Genomic DNA, 26315 nt, shown 5'->3' with positions numbered 1-26315 from the left:
AAAGGTGGACATGATGGCGTCCCGTCTGAACAAAAAACGGGACAGGTATTGCGCCAGGTTAAGAGACCCTCAGGCAATAGCTGTGGACGTTCTGGTAACACCGTGGGTGTACCAGTCGGTGTATGTGTTCCATCCTCTACTTTTCATACCTAAGGTACTGAGAATTATAAGACGTAGAGGAGTAAGAACTATACTCATGGCTCCGGATTGGCCAAGAAGGACTTGGTACCCGGAACTTCAAGAGATGCTCACAGAGGACTTATGGCCTCTGCCGCTAAGAAGGGACTTGTTTCAGCAAGTACCATGTCTGTTCCAAGACTTACCGCAGCTGCGTTTGACGGCATGGCGGTGGAACGCCGGATCCTAGGGGAAAAGGCATTCAGGAAGAGGTCATTCCTACCCTGGTCAAAGCCAGAAAGGAGGTGACCGCACAACATTATCACCACATGTGGCGAAAATATGTTGCGTGGTGTGAGGCCAGGAAGGCCCCACGAAGAAATTTCAACTCGGTCGATTCCTGCATTTCTTGCAAACAGGAGTGTCTATGGACCTCAAATTGGGGTCCATTAAGGTTCAAATTTCGGCCATGTCGATTTTTCTTCCAGAAAGAAGTGGCTTCAGTTCCTGAAGTCCAGAAGTTTGTCAAGGGAGTATTGCATATACAACCCCCTTTTGTGCCTCCAGTGGCACTGTGGGATCTCAACGTAGTTCTGGGATTCCTCAAAACACATTGGTTTAAAACCAGTCAAATCTGTGGATTTGAAGCATCTCACATGAAAAGTGAACATGCTCTTGGACCTGGCCTGGACCAGGCGAGTGTCAAATTGGTGGTTTTTTTTCTCAAAAAAGCCCATATCTGTTTGTCCATTCGGACAGGGCAGAGCTGCGGACTCGTCCCCAGTTCTCTCCCTAAGGTGGTGTCAGTGTTTCACCTGAACCAGCTTATTGTGGTGTCTTGCGCCTACTAGGGACTTGGAGGACTCCAAGTTGCTAGATGTGGTCAGGGCCCTGAAAATATAGGTTCCAGGACGGCTGGAGTCAGGAAAACTGACTTGCTGTTATCCTGTATGCACCCAACAAACTGGGTGCTCTTGCTTTTAAGCAGACTTTTGCTAGTTGGATGTGTAATACAATTCAGCTTGCACATTCTGTGGCAGGCCTGCCACAGCCAAAATATGTAAATGCCCATTCCACAAGGAAGGTGGGCTCATCTTGGGCGGCTGCCCGAGGGGTCTCGGCTTTACAACTTTGCCGAGCGGCTATTTAGTCAGGGGCAAACACGTTTGTAAAATCCTACAAATTTGATACCCTGGCTAAGGAGGACCTGGAGTTCTCTCATTCGGTGCTGCAGAGTCATCCGCACTCTCCCGCCCGTTTGGGAGCTTTGGTATTATCCCCATGGTCCTTTCAGGAACCCCAGCATCCACTAGGACGATAGAGAAAATAAGAATTTACTTACCGATAATTCTATTTCTCGGAGTCCGTAGTGGATGCTGGGCGCCCATCCCAAGTGCGGATTATCTGCATTACTTGTACATAGTTACAAAAATCGGGTTATTATTGTTGTGAGCCATCTTTTCAGAGGCTCCGCTGTTATCATACTGTTAACTGGGTTCAGATCACAGGTTGTACAGTGTGATTGGTGTGGCTGGTATGAGTCTTACCCGGGATTCATAAATCCTTCCTTATTGTGTACGCTCGTCCGGGCACAGTACCTAACTGAGGCTTGAAGGAGGGTCATAGGGGGAGGAGCCAGTGCACACCACCTGATCCTAAAGCTTTACTTTTTGTGCCCTGTCTCCTGCGGAGCCGCTATTCCCCATGGTCCTTTCAGGAACCCCAGCATCCACTACGGACTCCGAGAAATAGAATTATCGGTAAGTAAATTCTTATTTTTTTCCAGTAGTACTACAAGTCCCAGCAAGCCTCCCCCGCAAGCTGGTACTTGGAGAACCACAAGTACCAGCATGCGGGAGAAAAACGGGCCCGCTGGTACCTGTAGTACTACAGGAAAAAAAATACCCAAATAAAAACAGGAGACACACACCGTGACAAGTACAACTTTATTACACACTGCCGACACACACTTACCTATGTTGACACGCCGACTGGCACAGTCTCCGACGATCCGAGGGTACCTGTGAAAAAAATTATACTCACCTGCCAGTGTCCAGAGATAAATCCACGTCCAGAGTATAATCCAGGTACTTGTTAAAAAAACAAACCGCATACCCGACCATATGCCGGACTGAAAGGGGTCCCATATTGACACATGAGACCCCTTTCCCCGAATGTGCCGGGAACCCACGTGACTCCTGTCACTGAGGTCCCTTTAGCCAATCAGGAAGCGCTACTACGTGGCGCTCACCTGATTGGCTGTGCGCTGTCTGTGCTGTGACAGCGCATCGCACAGCTCTCTCCATTACTTGCAATGGTGTGAACTTTGCCGTCAGCGGGGGGGTTACCCGCGGTCAGCCGCTGACCGGCGGGTGACCCCACCGCTAACCGCAAGGTTCCCACCATTGAATATAATGGAGAGGCTTTGCGATGCGCTGTCTGAGCTCAGAGCCAATCAGCAGAGTGCAAGGACGTTGCACTCGCTGATTGGCTGAAGAGACCTTTCAGTGTCAGCTGTCACGGAGAGGTCTCTGCATTCGGGGAAAGGGGTCTTATGTGTCAATATGGGACCCCTTTCAGTCCGCTGGCACGGGTTTTTGCGTTTTGTTATTTTGCCAAGTACCTGGATTATACTCTGGACGTGGATTTATCTCTGGACGCTGGAAGGTGAGTATAATTTTTTCACAGGTACCCTCGGATCGTCGGAGACTCTGGCAGTCGGCGTGTCAACATAGGTTAGTATGTGTGTGTCGGCAGTATGTAATAAAGTTGTACTTGTCACGGTGTGTGTGTCCTGTTTTTATTTGGGTATTTTTCCCCCAGTAGTACTACAGGTCCCAGCGGGCCCGTTTTTCTCCCGCATGCTGGTACTTGTGGTTCTCCAAGTACCAGCTTGCGGGGGAGGCTTGCTGGGACTTGTAGTACTACTGGAAAAAAAAACAATATTCTGACGTTTTTCTCAAGGCTATCAGCCTCCCATCCGCAGCCCTTGGATGGGGGGGACAGCCTCGGGCTTCACCCCTGTCCCTTGGGTGGCTGGGGGGGGACCCCTTGATTGAAGGGGTCCCCACTCCCCCAGGGTACCCCGGCCAGGGGTGACTAGTTGGATATTTAATGCCACGGCCGCAGGGCACTGTATAAAAGTGACCCCCGGCTGTGGCATTATCTGTCCAGCTAGTGGAGCCCGATGCTGGTGTAAAAAATACGGGGGACCCCTACTCTTTTTGTCCCCCGTATTTTTTGCGCCAGCACCAGGCGCAGAGCCCGGTGCTAGTTTTAAAAATACGGGGGATCCCCTGTCAAATTTTTCCCCGCATTTTTAGAACCAGGACCAGCTCGAAGAGCCCGAGGCTGGTTATGCTTTGGAGGGGGGACCCCACGCCGTTTTTTTCCTTGATTTTACCGTTCCAGCTATAAAAAAAAAATATATATATATTTTTAAAAATATATAAAAAATACTTGTGCCTCCAAAAAAGACAAACCAAGTACCTAATCCCTTCTAATATAAATAGATATGCTATTACCAAAAAAAAAAACACCAAAAAAAACATGTTTTAAATTTTTTTTATTGCTTTCACCCTCCAAAGTGTGGCGGATTGAAAATGACGAATTTACTGTCTAAAAGCACTGTTGTCGAATTTCCAAACTTCCATTGAATAGACTTTGGTCGAATTGCAGCATGTGTATCATTGCAAAAAAGTCGAATTTGTCAAAAGTCGAATTTCAAAAAGTCGAATTTTGAAAGTCCGTTTTTTTGTCGGAAAGTACTGAATTGCATTGTCTATTTATTTATTTATTTTGGCGAAAAATTCCCGAAATTCGACAATTTCGGGAATTCGACCGCAATTGCATATACCCCATAATCTATACTCTCTCACCAGGGCTGCTGCTGGCAGCAGGGATCAGTGTGAGGATAAGAGATGGGGGAGGAGGAATCTCGTGGTCTGCCTTAAGTTTCCACCTGATGTCTCTACTATACCAGTCCATGGGGGTAATTCAGAGTTGATCACAGCAGCAGCAAATTTGTTGGCAGTTGGGCAAAACCATGTGCACTGCAGTGGGGCAGATGTAACATGTGCAGAGAGAGTTATATTTGGGTGGGTTGTATTGTTTCTGGGCAGGGTAAATGCTGGCTGCTTTATTTTTACACTGCAATGTATATTTCAGTTTGAACACACCCCACCCAAATCTAACTCTCTCTGCACATGTTACATCTGCCCCCCCTGCAGTGCATATGGTTTTGCCAAACTGCTAACAAATTTGCTGCTGCGATCAACTCTGAATTAGGCCCCATGTCCTTACTCCCCTTACACGCTCCTTCAGTACCAATAAGGCCCAGCCACAAGAAAGGATGAATACGGTCATGAAAATGTTTCTCTTATGGTGCTTTTTCAGCACTGAAGAGGCGCCAAAACGTTAAATGTGATTTTCACGAACTGCGTCCTCCTTGTTCAGACTTGTAAGGTGTATTGTTTATTAGAAAATGAGGACGTAAACCTCTAACAACAATTCTTGCTAAACGTGATGATGCAATGCTGAATAAATAACCAGAAATCCTATATAATAAAAGGCTAACGCTGCTCCTCACCTCTATGGGGGGAATTCAAGTGTTTTGCACGCCGGTGGCCACCGAGCAATTTAGTTGTTGGTCTGTTCAGGCGCGCACAGCTGCCTGCGCTGACATTACTGTAATGATGTTCCGTTATTTTGAAGGGCTGGTAACTAGTGTGCCAATAACCTATCCCAAAGTGATCATGTAATGTCTCTTGTTGTGTGTCAGGCTTCCCATGTGACAGTCAGGGAGCCGCTGTGTGGCCAGGAGGGGAAACAGAGGCTCTGGCCCGTCTAGACAGACACTTGGAACGGAAGGTAAGTAAATAAACATTATTGCACACTTGTGCTGCTTCAATGGCATTTTCTGTTCAAAGTGAAAAATCATAAAATCTTTTTGGCGCCCAGGGCAGATGGCAGCCAAACATTTCACATTAAAAGACAATGTAAAGCTCTGTCACTAAGGCTGGGGCCACACATAGCTGGCCAAGCGTGTCCCGTTCAGTGGGACCCGCTTGGCCGCAAGGTGACTGCACATGTGCGGCACTCCCGCCGCCGGCTGCGGTTGGGCCGGATGACAGGAGGGTGGGATTTCAATGTGAACACATACAATGTGATGCATTGTGTTCCATTAAAATCCTGTGTCACTGGCTGGAACCTTTTCTGCGGAATCTCGCAGAACAGGATCTATGTGCACACATATCCCCCTCCCGTTCAGCGGGGCCCACTTGGCCGCTGTGTGTGTGTGTGTGGCCCTAGCCTAAGGTTTATATGCGAACAGAGCGGAAAGGTGATCTTCTGGTTGGCCGCGATGGTTTTAGTGTAGCTTTCCACCTTTTAGTGATGCTGGTAAATAACTTTTAGGTTTTACAATAACTTTATTCCAATGTTTCTGTTCCAGGCTTGGGTGGCAAATTACGAGCGGCCGCGAATGAACGCAACGTCTCTGCTGGCGAGCCCTACGGGTCTTAGTCCCTACTTGCGCTTCGGCTGTCTCTCCTGCCGACTCTTTTATTATCGACTACGAGAGCTGTATCAGAAGGTGAGTCCGTTACATCTTATACATCTTATAGGCCCTACACACTGGGCGATACCACTGAAAGATATGAACGATCTCCCTCATTAATGAACGAGACATCGTTCATATCTTTCAGCGTTCATCGCTGGTGCCCCGTCGGCTGTGCATGCAGGCCAATATGGTCAATCTCGTTCCATATTAGCATGCAGGACTATGGAGCCAGGTGAAGGGGGGAGTGAAGAAACTTAACACACCCCACCCCGTCACCCCCCACCCGACCCCGCCACCGTATCGGCTGGCTGGCACCTCGGCGGCACATCACACTGTGTGCAGGGCCCATAAGGATTCCTTAACATCGATAATTTTTTTCTTACGTCTAGGTTTGTGTTTAATAGCACATGTTTTATAAGAAATCAAATACTAAAATATACATTTTCTTGACTCCTCCAATCGACTAATGCAGTTTCCCTGGATGATGTCTCTGTTACATTTGTCAGTGTGTACGAGCGTCTCGGCACATCCGTATTTCCTTTCCCTCTCATCTTTAGAACGTCTCGCTGCTCTATAAATAGTTTATACGCGTTGATCTGTCCGCTAGGCACAGTATACCGTTTAATGAGCAATATCCCGGAGCTTGCGCCTTATCCGTTCAATAGGGTCCTGTGGCCTCCTGTCTCATCCATGTCATTGATTGTTATTTAATTGGTTTACTTCATTTTTTTAAATCTTTACTAGCTATGGCATGTGCCTGAGTCTTGTTGGTTGGTACTGTGATGGGTACGTTTTAGTACCGCTAAGTCCACAAATCAGTAGTACTTTACTTTATTCAAAATCTCCATATAGCTCCGTGTACTGAGAGAATGGTGCACGTTATACAGCACATCTCCTCGCTATTTTGAATAGAAAGCAGGGTGTGGTTCTTTTAGCCATTATCTGGTAGGTACGTTGAAGGGGCGGGGTAGACACTCTGGTTAAGGGGGGTACAACCGGAGCGATGTTCAGCTCATTTCTAAGCAATCTGACTAGATTGCTTAGAACAGGGCTGGCCAAACCGGTCCTCGAGATCTACCAACAGTTCATGTTTTCCAGGCCTCCTGGAGACTTGTAGAATTGTCAGTTAGGAATGAATGCAGCACATCTTAATTAGTAATGACTACACCTGTGCACCAGCTAGGAGGTCTGGAAAATGTGACCTGTTGGTAGATCTCGAGGACTGGTTTGGCCAGCCCTGGCTTAGAACATCCGTGTGTAGGGGTGCCCAGCGATGCGCGTCGCTATTGCAGGTGCCAGATTGTGCCTTCATGCAGACCAATCTAGCAGGTAGCTCATTTCACCGCTGGGTGAAATGAGTGGCCCCCCGTGTTCGTCCCTCCCTCGCTCAGCATACATCGCGCTGTGCTGAGCGGGGGGAGAGATGTGTGCTGAGCGGTCTGTGCTAGATCGCTCAGCACACATCTCTGGGGAAATCTCCCCGTCAGTACGGCCCTTTAGACTGGGATAAAATTATGTTGTCTGTTGGCATTTTGTCAGGCGATATGGGGCCTAATTCAGAGTTGATCGCAGCAGCAAATTTGTTAGTAGTTGGACAAAACCATGTGCACTGCAGGTGGGGCAGATGTAACATGTGCAGAGAGAGTTAGATTTGGGTGGGCTGTGTTCATACTGAAATCTAAATTGCAGTGTAAAAATAAAGCAGCCAGTATTTACCTTGCACAGAAACAATACAACCCACCCAAATCTAACTCTCTCTGCACATGTTACTTCTGCCCCCTACCCTGCAGTGCACATGGCTTTGCCCATTAGCTAACAAATTTGCTGTTGCGATCAGGTCTGAATTAGGCCCATGGTTCTCCAGCTTTCACAGTGTTTTTTCTCTTGTGTGTCGCAAAGGTTAAGAAGAACAGTCCTCCGCCGCTGTCCCTGTATGGTCAGCTCCTGTGGCGAGAGTTCTTCTACACAGCCGCCACCAACAACCCCAAATTTGACCAAATGGAGGGAAATCCAATCTGCGTGCAGATCCCCTGGGACCGCAATTCCGCGGCGCTCGCTAAGTGGGCTGAAGGGAAGACTGGCTTCCCATGGATTGACGCCATCATGACGCAGCTGAGGCAGGAAGGCTGGATACATCACTTGGCGAGACACGCAGTCGCCTGCTTCCTGACACGGGGAGATCTCTGGAACAGCTGGGAGTGTGGGGTAAAGGTGAGTGATGAGGCCTGTAGCCAGGCTTTAATGCCCTGTCTTGCATATAATTGTTGTAGTTACCAGAGAATTTTACATATTGCGTCCATCTGTTTCCATACCTGCTCACTGGAAAGGAAATGAACGGTGCTTGTAAATTGAGGAATGGATAGGATAATGGTAATCTTGGTGGTAGTACTGTAGTTATGGAAGAGGTGACGCAACTGGAGAGATCGTATTAGTGTAGGTGGTTTAGTTTATTTGTCGCATCGTGATCATCATCGTGGTGTTGATGCGGCGGTCAGAACTTTGGGTGTTTGGGTGTAATACCAAATAAAGATCACTAAGCCGGATTACACGCTTTCTCGAGCAAACTACTATATGTAAAGTGTGTCTTGCTTATACTAACAGACATAATTCTTTTTTAGGCCATTATGCTTTTCTCATTATACCGATCCTGACCCCTGCTAATCACTTGGGTTTCTCTCTCACCCTATAATTACAGTATGTCTGAACAATATAATATTTAGTAACTCTGAGAGCTAGAGACGCAAAAGACCAAGTTTTTGATATTTCTGGCATTGTACAGACTGCTTGATAGAAACCGTGAAGCTTTGATTAACAACAGTTAGTTGATCCTCTCCCTACTTAAACAGGTCTTTTATTTATTTATACATATATATATATATATATATATATATATATATATATATATATCTCTCTCTCTGTCTGTGTCTCCCCACACATTGTGTCTGTGATTCCGGACTATATTATTAAAGGGTTCCTAAAGATAAAATAGAAGATGCTTTAACCATTGGAAATATTCATGCCATTTTGGTAATTCCTATAACAATTCAGTGCTGTAGCAGTTCTGTATTGGCTCAGCGAGAAGCCATATGAAGAAAGTATTGCCAATGTACTCCTGTACCTTGTAAGCTAGAGTATTTTGGAGCATATGAGAAAAGGTACAAGTGGGGTCCTTTTACCTCCTAGTGTTCCTTCCTGTGTGCATGTGTCTAAATCTCTGCTCCCGGTCAGTGTGCTCCTGTCTGACCTCTGCTCCCTGCCTGTGTTCTCCTGTCTGACCTCTGCTCCCTGCCTGTGTGCTCCTGTCTGACCTCTGCTCCCTGCCTGTGTGCTCCTGTCTGACCTCTGCTCCCTGCCTGTGTGCTCCTGTCTGACCTCTGCTCCCTGCCTGTGTGCTCCTGTCTGACCTCTGCTCCCTGCCTGTGTGCTCCTGTCTGACCTCTGCTCCCTGCCTGTGTGCTCCTGTCTGACCTCTGCTCCCTGCCTGTGTGCTCCTGTTTGACCTCTGCTCCCTGCCTGTGTGCTCCTGTCTGACCTCTGCTCCCTGCCTGTGTGCTCCTGTCTGACTTCTGCTCCCTGCCTGTGTGCTCCTGTCTGACCTCTGCTCCCTGCCTGTGTGCTCCTGTCTGACCTCTGCTCCCTGCCTGTGTGCTCCTGTCTGACCTCTGCTCCCTGCCTGTGTGCTCCTGTCTGACCTCTGCTCCCTGCCTGTGTGCTCCTGTCTGACCTCTGCTCCCTGCCTGTGTGCTCCTGTCTGACCTCTGCTCCCTGCCTGTGTGCTCCTGTCTGACCTCTGCTCCCTGCCTGTGTGCTCCTGTCTGACCTCTGCTCCCTGCCTGTGTGCTCCTGTCTGACCTCTGCTCCCTGCCTGTGTGCTCCTGTCTGACCTCTGCTCCCTGCCTGTGTGCTCCTGTCTGACCTCTGCTCCCTGCCTGTGTGCTCCTGTCTGACCTCTGCTCCCTGCCGTCTGACCTCTGCTCCCTGCCTGTGTTCTCCTGTCTGACCTCTGCTCCCGGTCTGTGCAGGTCTTTGATGAGCTGCTGCTGGACGCAGACTTCAGTGTAAACGCCGGCAGTTGGATGTGGCTCTCGTGCAGCGCCTTCTTTCAGCAGTTTTTCCATTGTTACTGTCCTGTGGGCTTTGGGAAACGGACAGACCCCAGCGGAGACTACGTCAGGTAGGTCTGGCTACAGTTACACTGATTATAATTATGACACAGAATTCAACAGGAAACATGCCAGAAGATTCTCACATGACCTGGCGTGCCAAGAATTGCTGCTTGGCATGACTGCAGTAAAGATGTATAAGGACACAACTGTACATTAAAGGTTCATTTGCTCATATGTTCACATTTGGATTCTTCTCCAGGTGACAGGTGTGAGAATGGGGCCACCTAGCTGTCAGCTTGTGCGTTGCCACTTTGTGATTGTTGAATGTTTTTGTCTGTAGGAGATACCTGCCCATGCTGAAGGGCTTCTCATCCCGTTATATATATGAGCCGTGGAATGCCCCCGAGTCTGTGCAGAAAGAAGCCAAGTGTATTATAGGCATCAACTACCCGAAACCTATTGTGAATCACGCAGAAGCCAGCAGACTCAACATAGAGCGTATGAAACAGACGTATCAGCAGCTGTCCCGCTACAGAGGCCTCTGTGAGTATTCACTGCCGCAGAACCGGACATGCTCTCTTGTGTTCCGTGTGTTCTTGCTTAAGATGTGTACAGTGCATGAATCTACATACTACAGCACATGTAATCGCTCCTGTCCAGCCTTTTATGTAAAGATACATTTCTCTTTCATCCATCTGGGGGACGCTGCGCCATTACTTGTGGGTTAGAGGTGTGTGGTTGTGGAGTTTGGCACAGAACTATTAAAACCTGACTCCTCCCCCCTCTAACCCCTCCCATCTCCTTCCTGCCTAGCCAGTACCCCAGTTTTAGTTTTGTGCCTGTGGAGTACAGACACAGTTTTTCTTTCTCCTTAGATTTTTTTTTTTTTTCTTTTTCCTTTCTTATTTTTCTATACCTAGTCCCTGTCTACAGGTGACAGGTATAAATGGAACAAGGATGCTGTCAGAAAGGGCCACCATACCTTGGTCACTGGGGCCTTTTTATTCACTAAAACGACAGATCAAAAAGGTACTGGACAGCCACAATCTGTCACTGACAGTATTGGGCTGTCCCTAACTGCTTTTATTATTATTTTATTATTATTATTATTATTTTATTTAATATTTATTTATTTGATTATTAATATTTCACCCCCCCCGACCCCCTCTCCCCCGGCGCAAGCCCGCCAGCGGGAGCTATGCCGGAGACCTGTATCCCTACACCCGCAGTAGTGTCTGAGGGGCTGTGGGGACGGACGGGGATCCCGGAGAAGCCGCCGCGTAAGTCGCTATACTTAGCAACGCGCGGCAGCCCGAACTTCCGGTTGATCGCGTAGTAACAGAGAGTGCAGGGACGGCTTCCCGCCCTGCTCTGCCCGCGCGCGCGTCACTTTGCCTGACGCCATCTTCCGGAGGGGACGCTGTGCAGTACAGGAGAGCCTCTCAGGGGGAGACTTTATTTACAAAACCGCAAGTATAGAGGGGCTATTCATAGGGGGAGATTACAATCAAGCTAATGAGCTAAGGCTGTTTATTACTTGGCAAAGAGAGCCAGCATACTGGGTTACAGTCCCAGAGATCTCTTCAAGCTATAAATTTCTTATTGAAAGGTCACTAGTCACAATTGTATGCTACTTTCTTTAGTACATTCAGAATAGAGAAAATGACTAGTAAACCGGACAAACCTTCAAAGGGAAAAACGGCCTCAGTGGTTTAATTTTCCTGCTCTCAGTGTGGCTCAAAGCTAGCAAAATGTAGTACTGACGCGGGTACCCTATGTACAGCATGTTCTGGTGCAATTTCAGATTTGCGTCAGTCTAGAGAGACTGAATCTGCTCGGACTCAGGTGGAGCCCTTGAGGGCCCAGAATATGGGCAGGAGTATCACTGATTTAACTCAGTCCTTTAAATAAGTTTGTAAATGCGGCCAGCAGTTCGACTGCTACTAAGCGATCGCAGCCGTTACCAGCTATAGCGTTTCCAGGTAAGGAGGCGGACACTCTGTCATCTCCTTTGGAGGAGGGGGAGGTAGATCCTGAATGGGATGAAGTTTCGGCTTGGGAAGTTAGATTGCTAATAGAAGCCATTCGTCAGACTCTTAATATTCAGGACGCGGCGGTGGAGGAGACTCCTTCCCCCTTCTTCAAACGACAGAAGAGACAGGTTACTGCCTTCCCTTCTTATTCTCACTTTGCAGATATTTTAAAAGAACCCTGGCTTAAGCCGGATTCTCGTTTTCAGGCGCCTAAAAAGTTAAAGTTTCTATATCCCTTTACGGAGGAAGATACAAAATTTTGGGAGACGGACCCAAAGGTAGACGCTCCTATTTCACATCTGGCAAAAGCTACGGTGATTCCGTCGGTACAGTCTGTGACCTTAAAAGACACTACCGATAGGAAGATAGAAGCATTACTAAAATCTATGTTTTCTTTATCAGGTGTTTCCCTCCGTCCAGTACTGGCGAGTGCCTGGGTACTTAAGGCCGTGGATGAATGGCTTGCACAGGTGGTATCGGGAATGCAGTCGGACGATCCGTCAGAAGCCATCCAATTAGCAGAGCAGATTTCGGAGGCCCTCACTTATGTGGGTGAGGCCTGGTTGGATTCAGTTGCGCTACAGTCTCGGGTTTCAGCCTTGACAGTATCCGCAAGACGCTCCTTGTGGCTTAGAGTTTGGAATGCTGATTCTGACTCAAAGCAAACCTTGACGGCAGTGCCTTTTGAAGGTGAGTTTCTTTTTGGATCAGAGTTAAAGAAGATTATTTCAGACACTACTGGAGGAAAGAGCCCTTTCCTTCCATCTACACCTCACAAACCAAAACCTACAAGGTTTCGGTCCTTTCGTACACAGGGCAGAGGTAGTTTCCAATCCTTTCGTGCTTCCTACAGATTTCCAAGACGGGGGTCTTTCAGAGGAAGAGGATCCCAGGCTATTCGCAGGCCGGCCAGTAAGCCTGCCGACAAACCTGAGCCATGACGCCTCAGGTCTCCTGGAGGGATCAAAGAAGGTTGGGGCCCGGTTACTTCAGTTCAAGGATGTGTGGCTCCTATCGAAACCGGATCGGTGGATAATGGGAGTCATATCCAGAGGATATATGTTGGATTTCGAAGAAACAGTCCCAACCCGACTATTTATAACACCTCTCCCAGACGATCCCTCCAGACGTCAAGCTCTCCTTCAGGCAATAACAACCCTCTTACAAAATGGAGTAATCATTCCGGTTCCCTCTCATCAGAGGGGTCGGGGTTTTTACTCAGGTCTTTTTCTCGTAGACAAGCCGGATGGTTCGTTTAGAACCATTCTGAATCTGAAGGCTCTCAACCCGTATCCCTCAACCCAAAAATTCAAGAACATAAAAGACGCTTACTTACATGTCCCGATTTGGGTAGGACATCAATCTCTACTGAGATTTGCAGTGGGCCCGGAGCACTTTCAGTTTCAGGCTCTTCCCTTTGGTCTCTCTACGGCTCCCTGGGTTTTTTACAAAGGTCATAGGTCATGTAGTCGCAGTTCTCCGTTGTCAAGGGGTCAACATCACTCCATATTTGGACGACCTGTTGGTCAAGGCACCATCAGCGGAGATTCTCACTCAGAACCTGCATCTCACGATGGAGACGCTACAATCGTTCGGGTGGATAATCAACTTTCCAAAGTCATCTCTACTTCCTTCTCAGACAATGATTTTTCTAGGACTTCTATTCGACACCAACAGCCAGAAGGTGTTTCTTCCGGCGGACAAGATTCAGGGACTACAGTCCAGAATCCGAACCCTGTTACACTTACCAGTAGTGTCGGTCCTCAGATGTATGCAGGTGTTGGGCAAGATGGTATCCTCTTTCGAGGCAGTTCCATATGCCAGATTTCATGCCCGACCTCTCCAGACTCAGATTCTCAACTGTTGGACTCGGACGGAACCGCGTCTCGAATTACAGTTGATCCGCTTGTCGGTAAAGACTCGTCAGTCTCTTCAATGGTGGCTTCACAGTCGGAATTTGAAAAAGGGTACACCTTTCACTATCTGGTCTTGGATCATGGTCACCATGGATGCAAACCTCAGTGGTTGGGGGGCAGTGTTCCAGACTCCTCACTTCCAGGGACGCTGGAGCAATCAGGAGTCAAAATTGCAAATCAACATTCTGGAACTAAGGGCGATTCGGTATGCACTCCTTCACATTCAAACCATGGTACAGGGTCAACCAGTTCGTGTGCAGTCCGACAATGCCACCGCAGTGGCTTACATCAACAAACAGGGAGGAACTCGCAGCTGGTCCGCAATGAGAGAAGTCGCTCAGATCCTCGCGTGGGCGGAACGTTGGGTTCCGGTGATCTCCGCGATCCACATTCCAGGAGGGAAGCAGACTTTTTGAGTCATCACACGATTCATCTGGGAGAATGGGAACTTCATCAGGAGGTGTTCCTCTCTCTAGTGGACCGATGGGGAATGCCAGACATAGACCTGATGGCGTCCCGCCTCAACGCAGAACTTCCTCACTACGGCGCAAGGACTCAGGATCCACAGGCATTCCTGATCGATGCTCTAACTGCTCCATGGCAGTTTCAACTGGGATATGTGTTTCCGCCAATTCCACTGATCCCGCGTCTACCTCAACGCATTCGGTGACAGGGTCTCGCAGTGATTCTAGTGGCTCCAGATTGGCCGCGTCGACAGTGGTACACTCTACTGCGCAAGTATGGTCGTCAGACTCCTTTCGCCTACCTCTGCGACCAGATCTTCTTATTCAAGGACCTTGTCGCCACCCAGATTTACATAGGATGGCTTTGACGGCTTGGCTCTTGAATCCAAGATTTTGAAGGCAAAAGGTCTTTCTCGATCGGTTGTTCAGATGATGATTCGAGCAAGGAAACCGGTGACCTCTGGCATTTACCATAGGATATGGCGTATTTACATTGCAGGGTGCGAAAAACGGAGACTAACTCCGCATTTGTTTAGGCTACCTCGCCTACTCTCTTTCCTTCAGGAGGGTCTCGACAAGGGCCTAAAGCTTTCTTCACTAAAAGGTCAGGTTTCTGCTTTATCGGTTCTTTTTCAGAAGAAACTAGCAAATATTCCAGAGGTTCAAACATTCCTGCAGGGAGTACTTCGGATTCAACCACCTTTTGTCCCTCCGGTTCCTCCCTGGGATTTAAACTTGGTCCTTACGACTCTTCAGACCTCTCCATTTGAACCCTTAGAATCGGTTGAACTCCGTTATCTGACACAGAAAGTTGTTTTTCTGTTGGCTATTGCCTCAGCTAGACGAGTATCTGAGTTGGCGGCTCTTTCTTGCAGACCCCCCTTGTTAGTGTTTCATGAGAACCGGGTGGTTCTACGGACTAAGCCTTCTTTCCTTCCAAAGGTTGTTTCAAAATTCCATTTAAATCAGGACATTGTCCTTCCGGCCTTTACTCCGACATCTTCTCCTGGGGAGGACTCTCATTTAGCTCTCCTGGATGTGGTTCGAGCTTTACGTGTCTATTTGTCTCGCACCGAGTCATTCCGGCGTACGGATAACTTGCTGGTTTTGATTGATGCTCCGAAACGAGGTTGGCCGGCCTCCAAAAATACTGTGGCCCGTTGGATAACTTCGGCCGTAAGACAGGCTTACGTGTCTGCTAATGTTTCGGTTCCTGACTCAATTAGGGCTCATTCTACTAGAGCTGTTGGAGCCTCTTGGGGCTGTTCGCGGTGGTGCATCTGTTGAGCAACTGTGCAGGGCGGCAACCTGGTCGTCAATTCATACTTTCACACATACTTTCACCGTTTTCATACTTTTGGTTTGGAGACTGCCGCTGTTGGGCGTCGTATATTAAAGACGGCTATGCCGTCCCCGTCTCCCTCCTCTTATTAGCTTGCTTTGGGAAATCCCACAAGTAATGGCGCAGCGTCCCCCAGATGGATGAAAGAGAAAAGGTGATTTTTGTTACTTACCGTAAAATCTCTTTCTCTGATTCCATCTGGGGGACGCTGCGATCCCTCCCAGATGTTTGTCTGGTTTAACCAGTTAATTTTCTTTGATCTATCTCCTTTGGCTTGGCTAAACGTTAACTGAGGTACTGGCTAGGCAGGAAGGAGATGGGAGGGGTTAGAGGGGGGAGGAGTCAGGTTTTAATAGTTCTGTGCCAAACTCCACAACCACACACCTCTAACCCACAAGTAATGGCGCAGCGTCCCCCAGATGGAATCAGAGAAAGAGATTTTACGGTAAGTAACAAAATCACCTTTTTTTGCCCTATGTTGCAATAGAAGTTAATAGTGTGCAGTAAGTAAAAAGCAACACTCCTTTTTATACCCTTCCCCAAAGGCCAAGTTCAGGCTTATTACAGTAGATGTAGCAGGAATGTCAGAGAGAGAGACTGAAGGGTGGAGAGTAGCTGGCGGATTCTTATAGAATGGGAGCCTGAAAGGTACTACATATTGGTGGTTGTATGTGGTACCTGCCCACGTGGAGTAATTAAATGTGTTTGGAATTTCTGCATTATGAAGAAATAAGTATTCTGGCGGGCTACTGTCATTCCTATATGGATTAGGGACCTAATTCAGACCTGATCGTAGCTACGATCAGGCACACTGACACGCGGGGGGACGCCCAGCACAGGGCTAGGCCGCCCGCATGTCAGGTGAGGGTGGTATTCATGTGACCGCCGGTAAGCTGACCGACAGTCACATGACCTCCTCCACCAGCCCGACGGGTCACTGTCCCGATGGTCGGCATGCCGACCAACAGGGACTATTTCCACTTGTGGGTGTCCACGACACCCATAGAGTTGGAATAGAACCCGTGGCAACCGCAGGTCGCCACCGAGCCCGCAGCGTGGCGAGCGCAGCGAGCTAGCAAGGGGCTTGCTGCACTCGCCCCTCCCCGCCGGGATCCCGGCGTCGGTATGCTGCCGGGATCCCGGCGTCGGTATGCTGCCGGGATCCCGGCGTCGGTAAGCTGACCGGCGGTCAGCCGTACTACACCCGTCAGGTGATGCTTTTGCACTTCAGGAGTAGCTCCCGGCCAGCGCAGCTTTTGCGTGCTGGCCGGGAGCTACTCGTCGCTGCCCGGGTCGCAGGGGCTGCATGTGACGTCATGCAGGCCTTAATTCCCCCTCCACGCACGGTCCGGCCAAGCCTTCGTTGGCCGGACCACGCCCACAAAACGGCGGCCAAAATGGCGCATGCGCATTTCTGACCTGATCGCACGCTGCCATTCATCGGAGTGCAGCGATCAGGTCAGAATGACCCCCAAGGTTTTAAAATCCCTTTGTTTATAGTGATAATTTGGTTTACCCCAAAGTGCCTACTTCAGGTTCCTTCAGGTGCAATCAAGTGCTTGCACAGCTAATGTGGGGGCAGATGTATTAAGGCTGGAGAAGTGATAAGTACAAGGTGATAACGTACCAGCCAATCAGCTCCTATCATTTTGTAAACCTGTAATGACTGGCTAGTGCGTTATCACCTTGCACTTATCACTTTTTTATCATTGCTTTATCACTTTTCCATGCTTAAAATATCTGCCACCACATTAGCTGTGCAAGCCCTCGATTGCACCTGAAGGAACCTGAAGCAGGCACTTTAGGGTAAACCAATTGGGGTGACCGATTGATGATATTGTACATATACAACACCAGGTTCTTCAGGTTCTCATCACCAGGGCTTAATGGGGGCAAGATTTGGGCAATATTACAGATGGTAAGTGGCCTGAAATAATACAGGTGGGAGCAAAGCAGGTATCCATTACTCATTACTGAGACAGTTCTACATCATTTGCATACCCTCCAACAGTTTACACATAAAAATCGGTACACATTAGCAAGGGGGCGTGGCCACGGGTAAAGGACACGCCCCTTTTTCTATACTTTCACTGGAAGTTTGGAGAGCCAAAAATCGGTACAGACCACAAAAAAAAGGTACTGTACCTGCTAAAAAGGTACAGTTGGAGGGTATGCATTTGCAGAATGTAATCTACCACGTGTCCTATTTTATCATATTTATTTAATTTAGTGATCGGCAAATCAACTCATCTGCTGTAGTGGAAATTGCCGCATAAACCTCCAACTCCCTCCAAATTTTATTTACATTTTTTAAAAGTATTTAAATACAGTTGCTACACTAGAAGTTCTAACAATTACGAGATCTTGTAGTACTTCATTGCTTTGCCTCCTGCCAGCTTATGTTCAGTGGAACTGGAGCTTAGAACCTGCTAAGCCAATCACAAACGGCCAGAATGTAAGCATTGCTTCACATTGGATTCAATTTCCTCATTCATTTCTATGTTCTGTACATTTCAGTTGTCCTTTTGCCACCCAAGGAAATGATTTTCCTATTCAAATTAATGGATTTTGCTCCTAAAAGTAAAATGGAGCAAAAAAAAGGGTTGAAAATCAACATTTGACAGTACGAGAAGTGAATTTTCAGATTTTATTTCATGCTATTTTAACATCTAAAGAAAATTGACATTTTAATAGATATAAAAAGGGTCTTTTTTTCTGGGATTGGGTGTCCCTATTTGGACAGCTGCCGGTTTAACAGTATATTGGGAAATCGAGTGCCTAGCGCTGAGTGTTTGTTTATATTGTCTCTTTAATAGATATCCCTTTTTGTGTCACACAAGTAATGTTAATCTTTCTATTAAATTACTAAAAATACATTTTACTAAAAAGGAGACTCAGTAGTCCTCAAACAGTAGAAAAACGTATGGACCATTTGGCGTTATACTTCTAGCGCCACCTGGTGGCTCACAGAGAAGTGGAGATTTCATTCCATTGTATTGAAATGTAAAATGTGCATCGGACCACAGCATGAAATGCTCAGATTTCTCTCTAGTACAAGTTAAGGTCATGGGGGTCATTCCGAGTTGTTCGCTCGTTGACTATTTTCGCAACGGAGCGATTAAGGCAAAAATGCGCATGGTACACAGTGCGCGTGCGCTAAATATTTTAGCACAAAACTTAGTAGATTTACTCACGTCCGAACGAAGAATTTTCATCGTTGAAGTGATTGGAGTGGATTGACAGGAAGTGGGTGTTTCTGGGTGGAAACTGACCGTTTTCTGGGAGTGTGCAAAAAAACGCAGGCGTGCCAGGATAAAACGCGGGAGTGTCTGGAGAAACGGGGGAGTGGCTGGCCGAATGCAGGGCGTGTTTGTGACGTCAAACCAGGAACGAAACGGGCTGAGCTGATCGCAGTGCAGGAGTAAGCCTCGAGCTATTCAGAAACTACTAAGAATTTTCTATTCGCAATTCTGCTAATCTTTCGTTCGCAATTCTGCTATGCTAAAATACACTCCCAGAGGGCGGTGGCCTAGCGTGTGCAATGCTGCTAAAATCTGCTAGCGAGCGAACAACTCGGAATGAGGGCCCATGAACGGAAGTGTCTAGTCTGTTGCTTTTGTTTAGTGCAAAACTTCTATTAATGCAGAAATTAGCAGGTGATCTCACATTTACCGTTCCAGGTATTCTGGCCTCTGTACCCTCTTGTGTGGAAGATCTGAGTGGGTCCGTGGCTGATCCTTATTCCTCTCAACAAATCTCTGATCCAGGTGAGACCGCCCACATCTCACACCCTCCCCCCCCTCCCACCTTCCCATTCGATCAGCATTCATGTTGGTAATGTTACTCATGCCGTGTGCTGTGCCCAGGATAAAAATCCGTATGTACTGGTCTTCCCTAGTAATTAAGGTCTTGTTATACAGTACTAAAGTTTCTGTGATCATTCGCCTTTTATGTACGGATCCTAAAAATAGATACGGCTGAGCAGAGAACGTGTTGACCTGCTGGCTGACAATACAAACCGCTCTCGTGTATGCATCCTCTTACTGTTATTAACGCACATCTGTTTGATTTGTCACATTAATGGTAGCTAACATCTGCCACTGAGTAAATGGAGAGAAAAAAATGTGCCTATCATTCAGCTAGCTATATGTAAACCTTTCCATACCTTGATAGAACATGAATTTGAGCCTGTGCCTCCAAAATGGGTAAAAAAAAAGAAAATTGCGTTTATGAAACGGCCTCTTCAACGATTGCCATACATATGTAAGTCCCTTGGACCAGCATTGAAGAGCGTATGTAAGCTAGCGCCCGTTTGATGTCATTCAAACCTAAAAGCCCAAATCTTTGGATCCCAAAGCCACACGCCATCCTATATCCTCTCCTTTTATAAGAACATTTTATAAGCGTACTCTTGAAAAGAATATGCTGGCACAGTCCTATTTCATTACATCCTCAGATCAATTACATCAGTATTTTTATTTTATTTTATTATTATTTATTTATTTTATACTCATTCTTTAAGTTTTTCTTTGCAGATTGTCTGCTTCAGTCCACTTACGGGGTTTTTAAATGTACCTGTGCATGCATGGGTCTGCCTGCATGCACTTATTTATATAATAGGGTATTGGGGTCACTTTCACTGAATAGCCGTCTTTCCCTGAGATGCCTATTCCCTGTAATTAGCAGGGTTCCTGCATTAACCTACAGCCGGGGCTTGTGCTGATCTGTTATTTCCGTAGCAGCTCAGTCGTTACATTAAAAAACTTTTAATTTTTCGAATTGCAAACCTGTATTTTTGCTATGCGATGCTTTGCTCTCGTGAAAAGAGGCTGAAGAACGGGCAATATATACACCAATAGTGATGACGTTTGTCTGAGAGATCTGTTTGGCTTGTTCAATAAAAGATACGTCAGGCACGTTTGATAGTTCATAATAACCTTTTACTCTCGTCTCTTCCCTACAGCTCCTAAGCTGTCCCGGTGCGTTCCCGGCTCCCCTAAGCGTAAGCACGAAGAGTCTGACGAGGAGTCATGTAAGCGAGTCAAGCTGCAGGGTGTGGCAGTAATAACTGCTAACGGTTTCTGAGTACAGAGTCTGCATCTGGCGCCCCTCGCCCAGGTCAGGAACAAAGACAGGACTTGTACCCTCCATACAAGCTCATGTCTAGAGCAGTATAGAAATAATTTTATTTCTCTATTTATAATACACGGGTGATGCTATTATACAGTATGTATAAACTCATAATATATATACCTAAACAGCGAGTTCTGATGTCATTCCATCAGTGTTCGTTAGGAAAATATGTATAGTAAAAGGGATCATTAACATATTCCGTTACACTTTACCAGTGGGAAGTTACGCCACAGTCCAGTGTTAATAAGATGGTGGCCTGAAAGGGGTCACAGTTGATCTTGCGTAGTGTATGTATTGATACCGATCTAGGGAAGTAGACCTTTATAAATCCAGCGTGGAACATTATATATATATATATAATCTATATCCACCAGATCCGGCACTCTTATTGTCCCAGTATAGAAACTTGCCAGGTGCTCTCCGTGACTGCCGTATAGCAACGGCCCACAATATCCACACACCACTCGGCGGCACTCCGGACAGATAAAATGAAGACTACAAAGTCATCTTGGATTAAATCAACGTTTCAGTGCTCGGCGGCACTTTTATCAAGATTATCAGACAGCATGTCTGATAATCTTGATAAAAGTGCCGCCGAGCACTGAAACGTTGATTTAATCCAAGATGACTTTGTAGTCTTCATTTTATCTGTCCGGAGTGCCGCCGAGTGGTGTGTGGATAGATAGATATATATATATATATATATATATATATATATATATATATATATATATATATATATATAATATACAGTGCAATATTTTCCACCTAAGTGGAAAGGATAGCACTCTCCAGACTTTTTCAAATAGTTCAAAAAGCAAGTGATTTTTTGAATTAAACCGTTCCAATAGCAGAAATTTCGTGAAAGTTCTCACTGAAAAGATGCTCACCAACGTTTCGGTCCTCAATTCGGACCTTTTTCAAGGTAATAGCCAGTCAAAAACTGTAATGGTAGTCAGCAGTGACATCAATTCATATAGAGGAACCGGAGACTTGAATAAAGCCTCCCAGGCCCCCATTAAATACCAAATATGTCCAAAAAAAAATACATCACTTCCGGTAATTATATATATATATCCGCAGTATTGTATTAAATTATAGAAACCCCACAATTCACAGAATTGGCAGCAGGGATTGCTGAGAAGCAGATCTGGTGCCAGGCAAGACGAATAGATAAATTAGTGGTTCCTTATTTAACAGCTCAGCAAAAGTGGTATATGCCAAGAAATAAAAAATACTTGGCAAATCTATTTAGCTTATAGTCCAATTAGAAGTGTGTATTAAACTACTGTCAGAAATTACACTGACAAGATCTGTAGGAGAAGCAGGCTAGCACTGGTTTTATACGCTGTGGACAGCAGAGGGCAGCACTGTGACAATAATCCTGTAGTCTGGTATAGCAGGGGAAAATGTTTATTAAACCTGCTGGTAACTGCAAGTAAGATGGGAGCTAGGCTGACGTATGCTTTTATTTTATAAGATGTACTAGAAAAATAATCTCATTATTTACTATGCACCTCGCACTCTCCATCTCCAGCTGTTGCCAGGTGACAATCACAGATTGGGCAGTGCTGGTAGCTATGAAAGCGTGTGTGCTTTCAGCCGACGCAACCTTGCTGACTGCTGGAGAAGTTCTTTGGGCAGGGTGTGGTAACAATCCACCCGGGTTATACAGCGCTCTCTCTTCCGGCATGTCCGCACTGGCCGAGGGTTACTGTGACCCCTTGGGGGCTGTGTGCGGAGGTGGGGTGCCCACCAGTAATAGAGACCACAAATGAGAAATAATTGCTCCTGTGCTTTTGGGGCAATATTTACATTAGACCTACCAGAGATGAGAGTGTAATCCTGCCACTGTATAAATCATTGGTGCGGCCACACTTGGAATATTGTGTACAGTTCTGGGCACCTCACTGTAAAAAAGATATCTTGGAACTCGAAAGGGTTCAGAGGTGAGCCACCAAACTGGTTAAGGGGTTAGAGGCACTGAATTATGAGGAAAGATTTAAAAGGTTAGATATGTTTACACTGGAAAAGAGGCGGCTGGGAGGGGACATTATTACTATTTATAAATACATTAAGGGACAATACAAGGATTTATCAGATCATTTGTTTATTAAAAAAAAAACACTACATAGGACACGAGGACATCCCCTGAGGTAGGAAGAAAAGAAATTCCATACACAATGGAGAAAAGGTTTCTTCACAGTAAGAGCAGTAAGGATTTGGAATTATTTGCCAGAGAAGGTAGTAATGGTGGTCTCAATTAATAAGTTTAAAAATGGATTAGATAAATTCCTAGCGGAAAAAAATATCCAAGGATACAGCATTTAATTAATATAAAATTATAATACAGGTTGAACTCGATGGACATTTGTCTTTTTTCAACCTCAACAACTATAACTATGTACACAAAGGGAAAATAAGCAACATCTGGGTAGGTTACGCATTCTGTTTTATCTTAGAAAAGTTTCAGGCCCTTGGTTTGCAGGTGTGGCTCGTTTGTGTACAGAAGTGATAACCTGATCTCTGGTCTCTTCTGCTCTCTCCTGACAGACAGTGCATGCTGCATATTACAGAAGATGGTGTTCTAGAGTACACTTGCCCAGTCTAAGGTTCCTGAATGGTGTTACTGGGTCGGCAATAAATCGGCTGAATGTTGAAACTTGTGAATAAGCGATGACTGAACAAGCCTACAGGCAAGAGAAGGATTTGTGAATCATCATGTATAGAAGCTTATAGAAATGTTCCTCCTCTCACCTCAGCCGTAACTGGCATCGCAACGTACCATGGAAGGCCACATCAGTCTCCACTATAGGGAATTGCAGTGCACGCACTCATTTAAGGTCCAAATACATAGGGTCCAATCATATTAGGTTTGCGTTTGCATCATGGGACTTGAGAAATGCAATGCGATGCTGCGCAACTTATGTACAAAAAGCGACATGGGAAAAGACATGAAAGTGGGGTAACCATCCTGGACCTCAAAAAAAGTGGAAACTGATAACAGGACAGTATGGCAGGCTGTTGGTGGCCACAAAGAAAGCTCTGGGGGGTTTTAATGTGTGTCAAATGGATGATATTTCTTATTTATAGTGGAAAATTATAACCAGCAAGTGTTTTACAGCAAATTAAAGTCTCTCTAGACATTTTTCTGTACCCAAGAATACTGTAACGTGATTCCTCAGTGCTTTTATACAAGTTTGTGCAGTGCTGGAATAAACACTTTTTTAGCTCTCATCTACAAGTTCGGAAATGTAGTTCCCATCAATACAACAACCAACTTGAATGTTCCGATATCACTGCACCTCCACGTACCTGGCCCACATCACCTAAGACTTTATTGAGCGTTTTAGAGAAAATCTGAAAGCTGGACAAATTATGCTATTTAAACCCCCTCCAACTGCATGATTAGTTCTGCACGGTGTCCCAGCGTTTTTACCTTAGAATAAAGATTTTCCCTACGTTATCACCTGCTCAGGGGGCGCGCACAAAAAACAAAAATCAAACGTGAATTTGCACGGAATATGCGATGCGAGTTTGGAATTGGACCGTAAATAAAATTTGTGGCGCGTTTTTGCAGTGAGAATGGCACCTCTCGCCAAGTTGGATTGACCGTGGATGGCAGTGGTGAGACTAAGCTATGGACTGGAGGGTAAGTTTGGGCGGTGAGGCACTAGCTGAAATAGTCAATGTACCCATCAACTACAACAGTGAGTACCCACAACAGGTCATGTTTTCAGTTTTTCCTAAATCATTCCTGGCGGAGTAGAACTGCTTGGTCAATTGATTATCCCACTGTTGCTGCAGACAGAAATCCTGAAAACATGAACTACACAAAATAAATTATATGAAGTATTACAGCATTATGTGGAGCTCCGGGATCCATTAATCTGTTGAATATTGGTTCAGTAGAGGAATCTGTGTAAAACAATACATATAAAATCTGCCCTGTATTTGTTTACATAGAACATTCATTTATGGGGTTATATCACTGCCTACTTTTTTAAACCAATGGCGTCAAAGATATTGGAGCTGACTGTTGCATTGGGGTGGGTTGTGTCCTTTCATGAATATTGATGGGGGGGGCGTGGCATCAACATATTTGTAGTATGGCTGCCCCTCTATTGCAAGCCTGTGACAGTACATAGAGCCATTCTACTGGTAACTATAGAGAAGTGGCTGTGTTGCTGATAGCAACCAAAGATCATTCTTATTTTTTTTTTATTTTCTAAACTATGCTAGAAAAACATCTCTTCTGCTTACCTGTAAAACAGTTTTCTTAAATGCAACCTATTGTTTAATTGCATCATTTTAAAAATCATTTAACGTCGCCACTTATTTCACGGAGCCGAACTTGCGTTGTGCTTTTTAGAATTGGCATTTATGTAGCTGTCTTTCCTCCACATATACGTATCGATGAGGAGTTATCCGTTACCAGCCAAACCTCTCGCTGTCATCTGCCGCTCATAGCAAAGTATGTAGGTGAGCTCCAAAAAAGTATTTTTGCCTTTGTTAAAGCGTAGTCCTAACCATCAGCCTGGAACTGTCGTTATGTACTGTATGCAGGAATAGTCCCAGTAGGTAAAAGGGAGTGGCTACGGGTGACTTGGGTGTGGCCAGGTCGTTTGCATACGTCACCTGTTTTGTCAAGCCGGCCTAATTTTTAAAGGGAACGTGCATTCTAAAATAAAGAAATTAAAGTTCTATGCAACGTATTCGTTTTGACTCATCCCCTTAATTCATGGTCCCTGCAACACTGTATTCTGCCTATATACAGATGGAGCCAAGCTCATCTAGGCTTCTCTGCTGTGCCTAGGTGCACCAAGGTTTATTAGCATAAGCCTTTAATCTATTGTTCTCAGCTGCAATACAATACAGAGAGAACAATACAGCAGGGGATTAAGTCCGACTGCCCTGGCTCAATTAATCCTGTTAAAGGCATAGATGAGAAGGGCTCCAGCTGTATATTTACATCTAGACTTCCTGTGTTTGTGCACGTCTGGGAGGGGCTTGGCGGAGACACGACTATTGCAGCAGCGGAGGGGTTAATATTAGGTACTATAGCAGCAGAGGGAGGCTGAGGTGAGGTCAGTAATTTTGCCTTTGTGTAAATTCTACACGCTGTATGTAAATACGATGCTGTTTGTATGATAAATGGATTTTAAGCAGCCTTCTGGCGCCTCTTGTGTTTTTTTTATGTTTTCACTGTAATGGAAAATGTAAATGGGGGAATGAAAGAAAGGTGAGGGAAAGAAAACCATTAAACTAATGGTCTGAGACTTGCTACGCTCAGCGTTTTTCTCGTGTGGAAATAGCGGTGATAAATATAAACCAAAAGAATAATAAAAAGTAACATTTGCAAAATGAGTCTCTTGTCCCCTGCCTGCGGCACTGCTGTAATCACCACAGGTTAGCATTGCTGTGTGTGTGTGTGTGTGTGTGTGTGTGTGTGTCTGTGTGTCTGTCTGTCTATGTATGTCCTAGTTACCAGCCCGTCAAAATGACGAAACAACATAACAGTAATGGCAGCGGTTGTGTGCGCTTGAACGGAGCAACACTTGAATTGCTCCGGGCGCCTTCTAGACGACGGCACACAAAACACTTGAATTCCCCCCATTGAGGTGAGGAACATTATTTATATTTC

The 26315-nt window shown here is 46.1% G+C and overlaps 1 protein-coding gene across 2 annotated transcripts in view; it reads left to right on the top strand.

Moving 5' to 3' along the window:
* CRY2 (cryptochrome circadian regulator 2) overlaps positions 1-25841 on the top strand; it is a 59535-nt gene extending 33694 nt beyond the window's left edge. The window contains exons 5-12 of one of the 2 annotated variants that reach the window (XM_063944321.1): positions 4898-4986; positions 5570-5710; positions 7577-7888; positions 9700-9851; positions 10124-10326; positions 19219-19305; positions 20502-20570; positions 23225-25841. In XM_063944321.1, the coding sequence (XP_063800391.1) occupies positions 4898-4986; positions 5570-5710; positions 7577-7888; positions 9700-9851; positions 10124-10326; positions 19219-19305; positions 20502-20570; positions 23225-23262 (1091 nt within the window). In that variant the 3' untranslated portion in view covers positions 23263-25841. Of the gene's footprint in view, positions 1-4897; positions 4987-5569; positions 5711-7576; positions 7889-9699; positions 9852-10123; positions 10327-19218; positions 19306-20501; positions 20657-23224 lie in introns of both variants that reach the window. The other variant, XM_063944320.1, reaches the window with a different exon arrangement.
* Positions 25842-26315: the final 474 nt, after the last annotated feature.

The sequence above is a fragment of the Pseudophryne corroboree genome, chromosome 11 (assembly GCF_028390025.1).
Source record: "Pseudophryne corroboree isolate aPseCor3 chromosome 11, aPseCor3.hap2, whole genome shotgun sequence".
NCBI classification, from domain to species: domain Eukaryota; kingdom Metazoa; phylum Chordata; class Amphibia; order Anura; family Myobatrachidae; genus Pseudophryne; species Pseudophryne corroboree.
The sequence above is the reverse complement of the archived record's forward strand: the minus strand, read 5'-3'. Positions and strand labels throughout refer to the sequence as shown.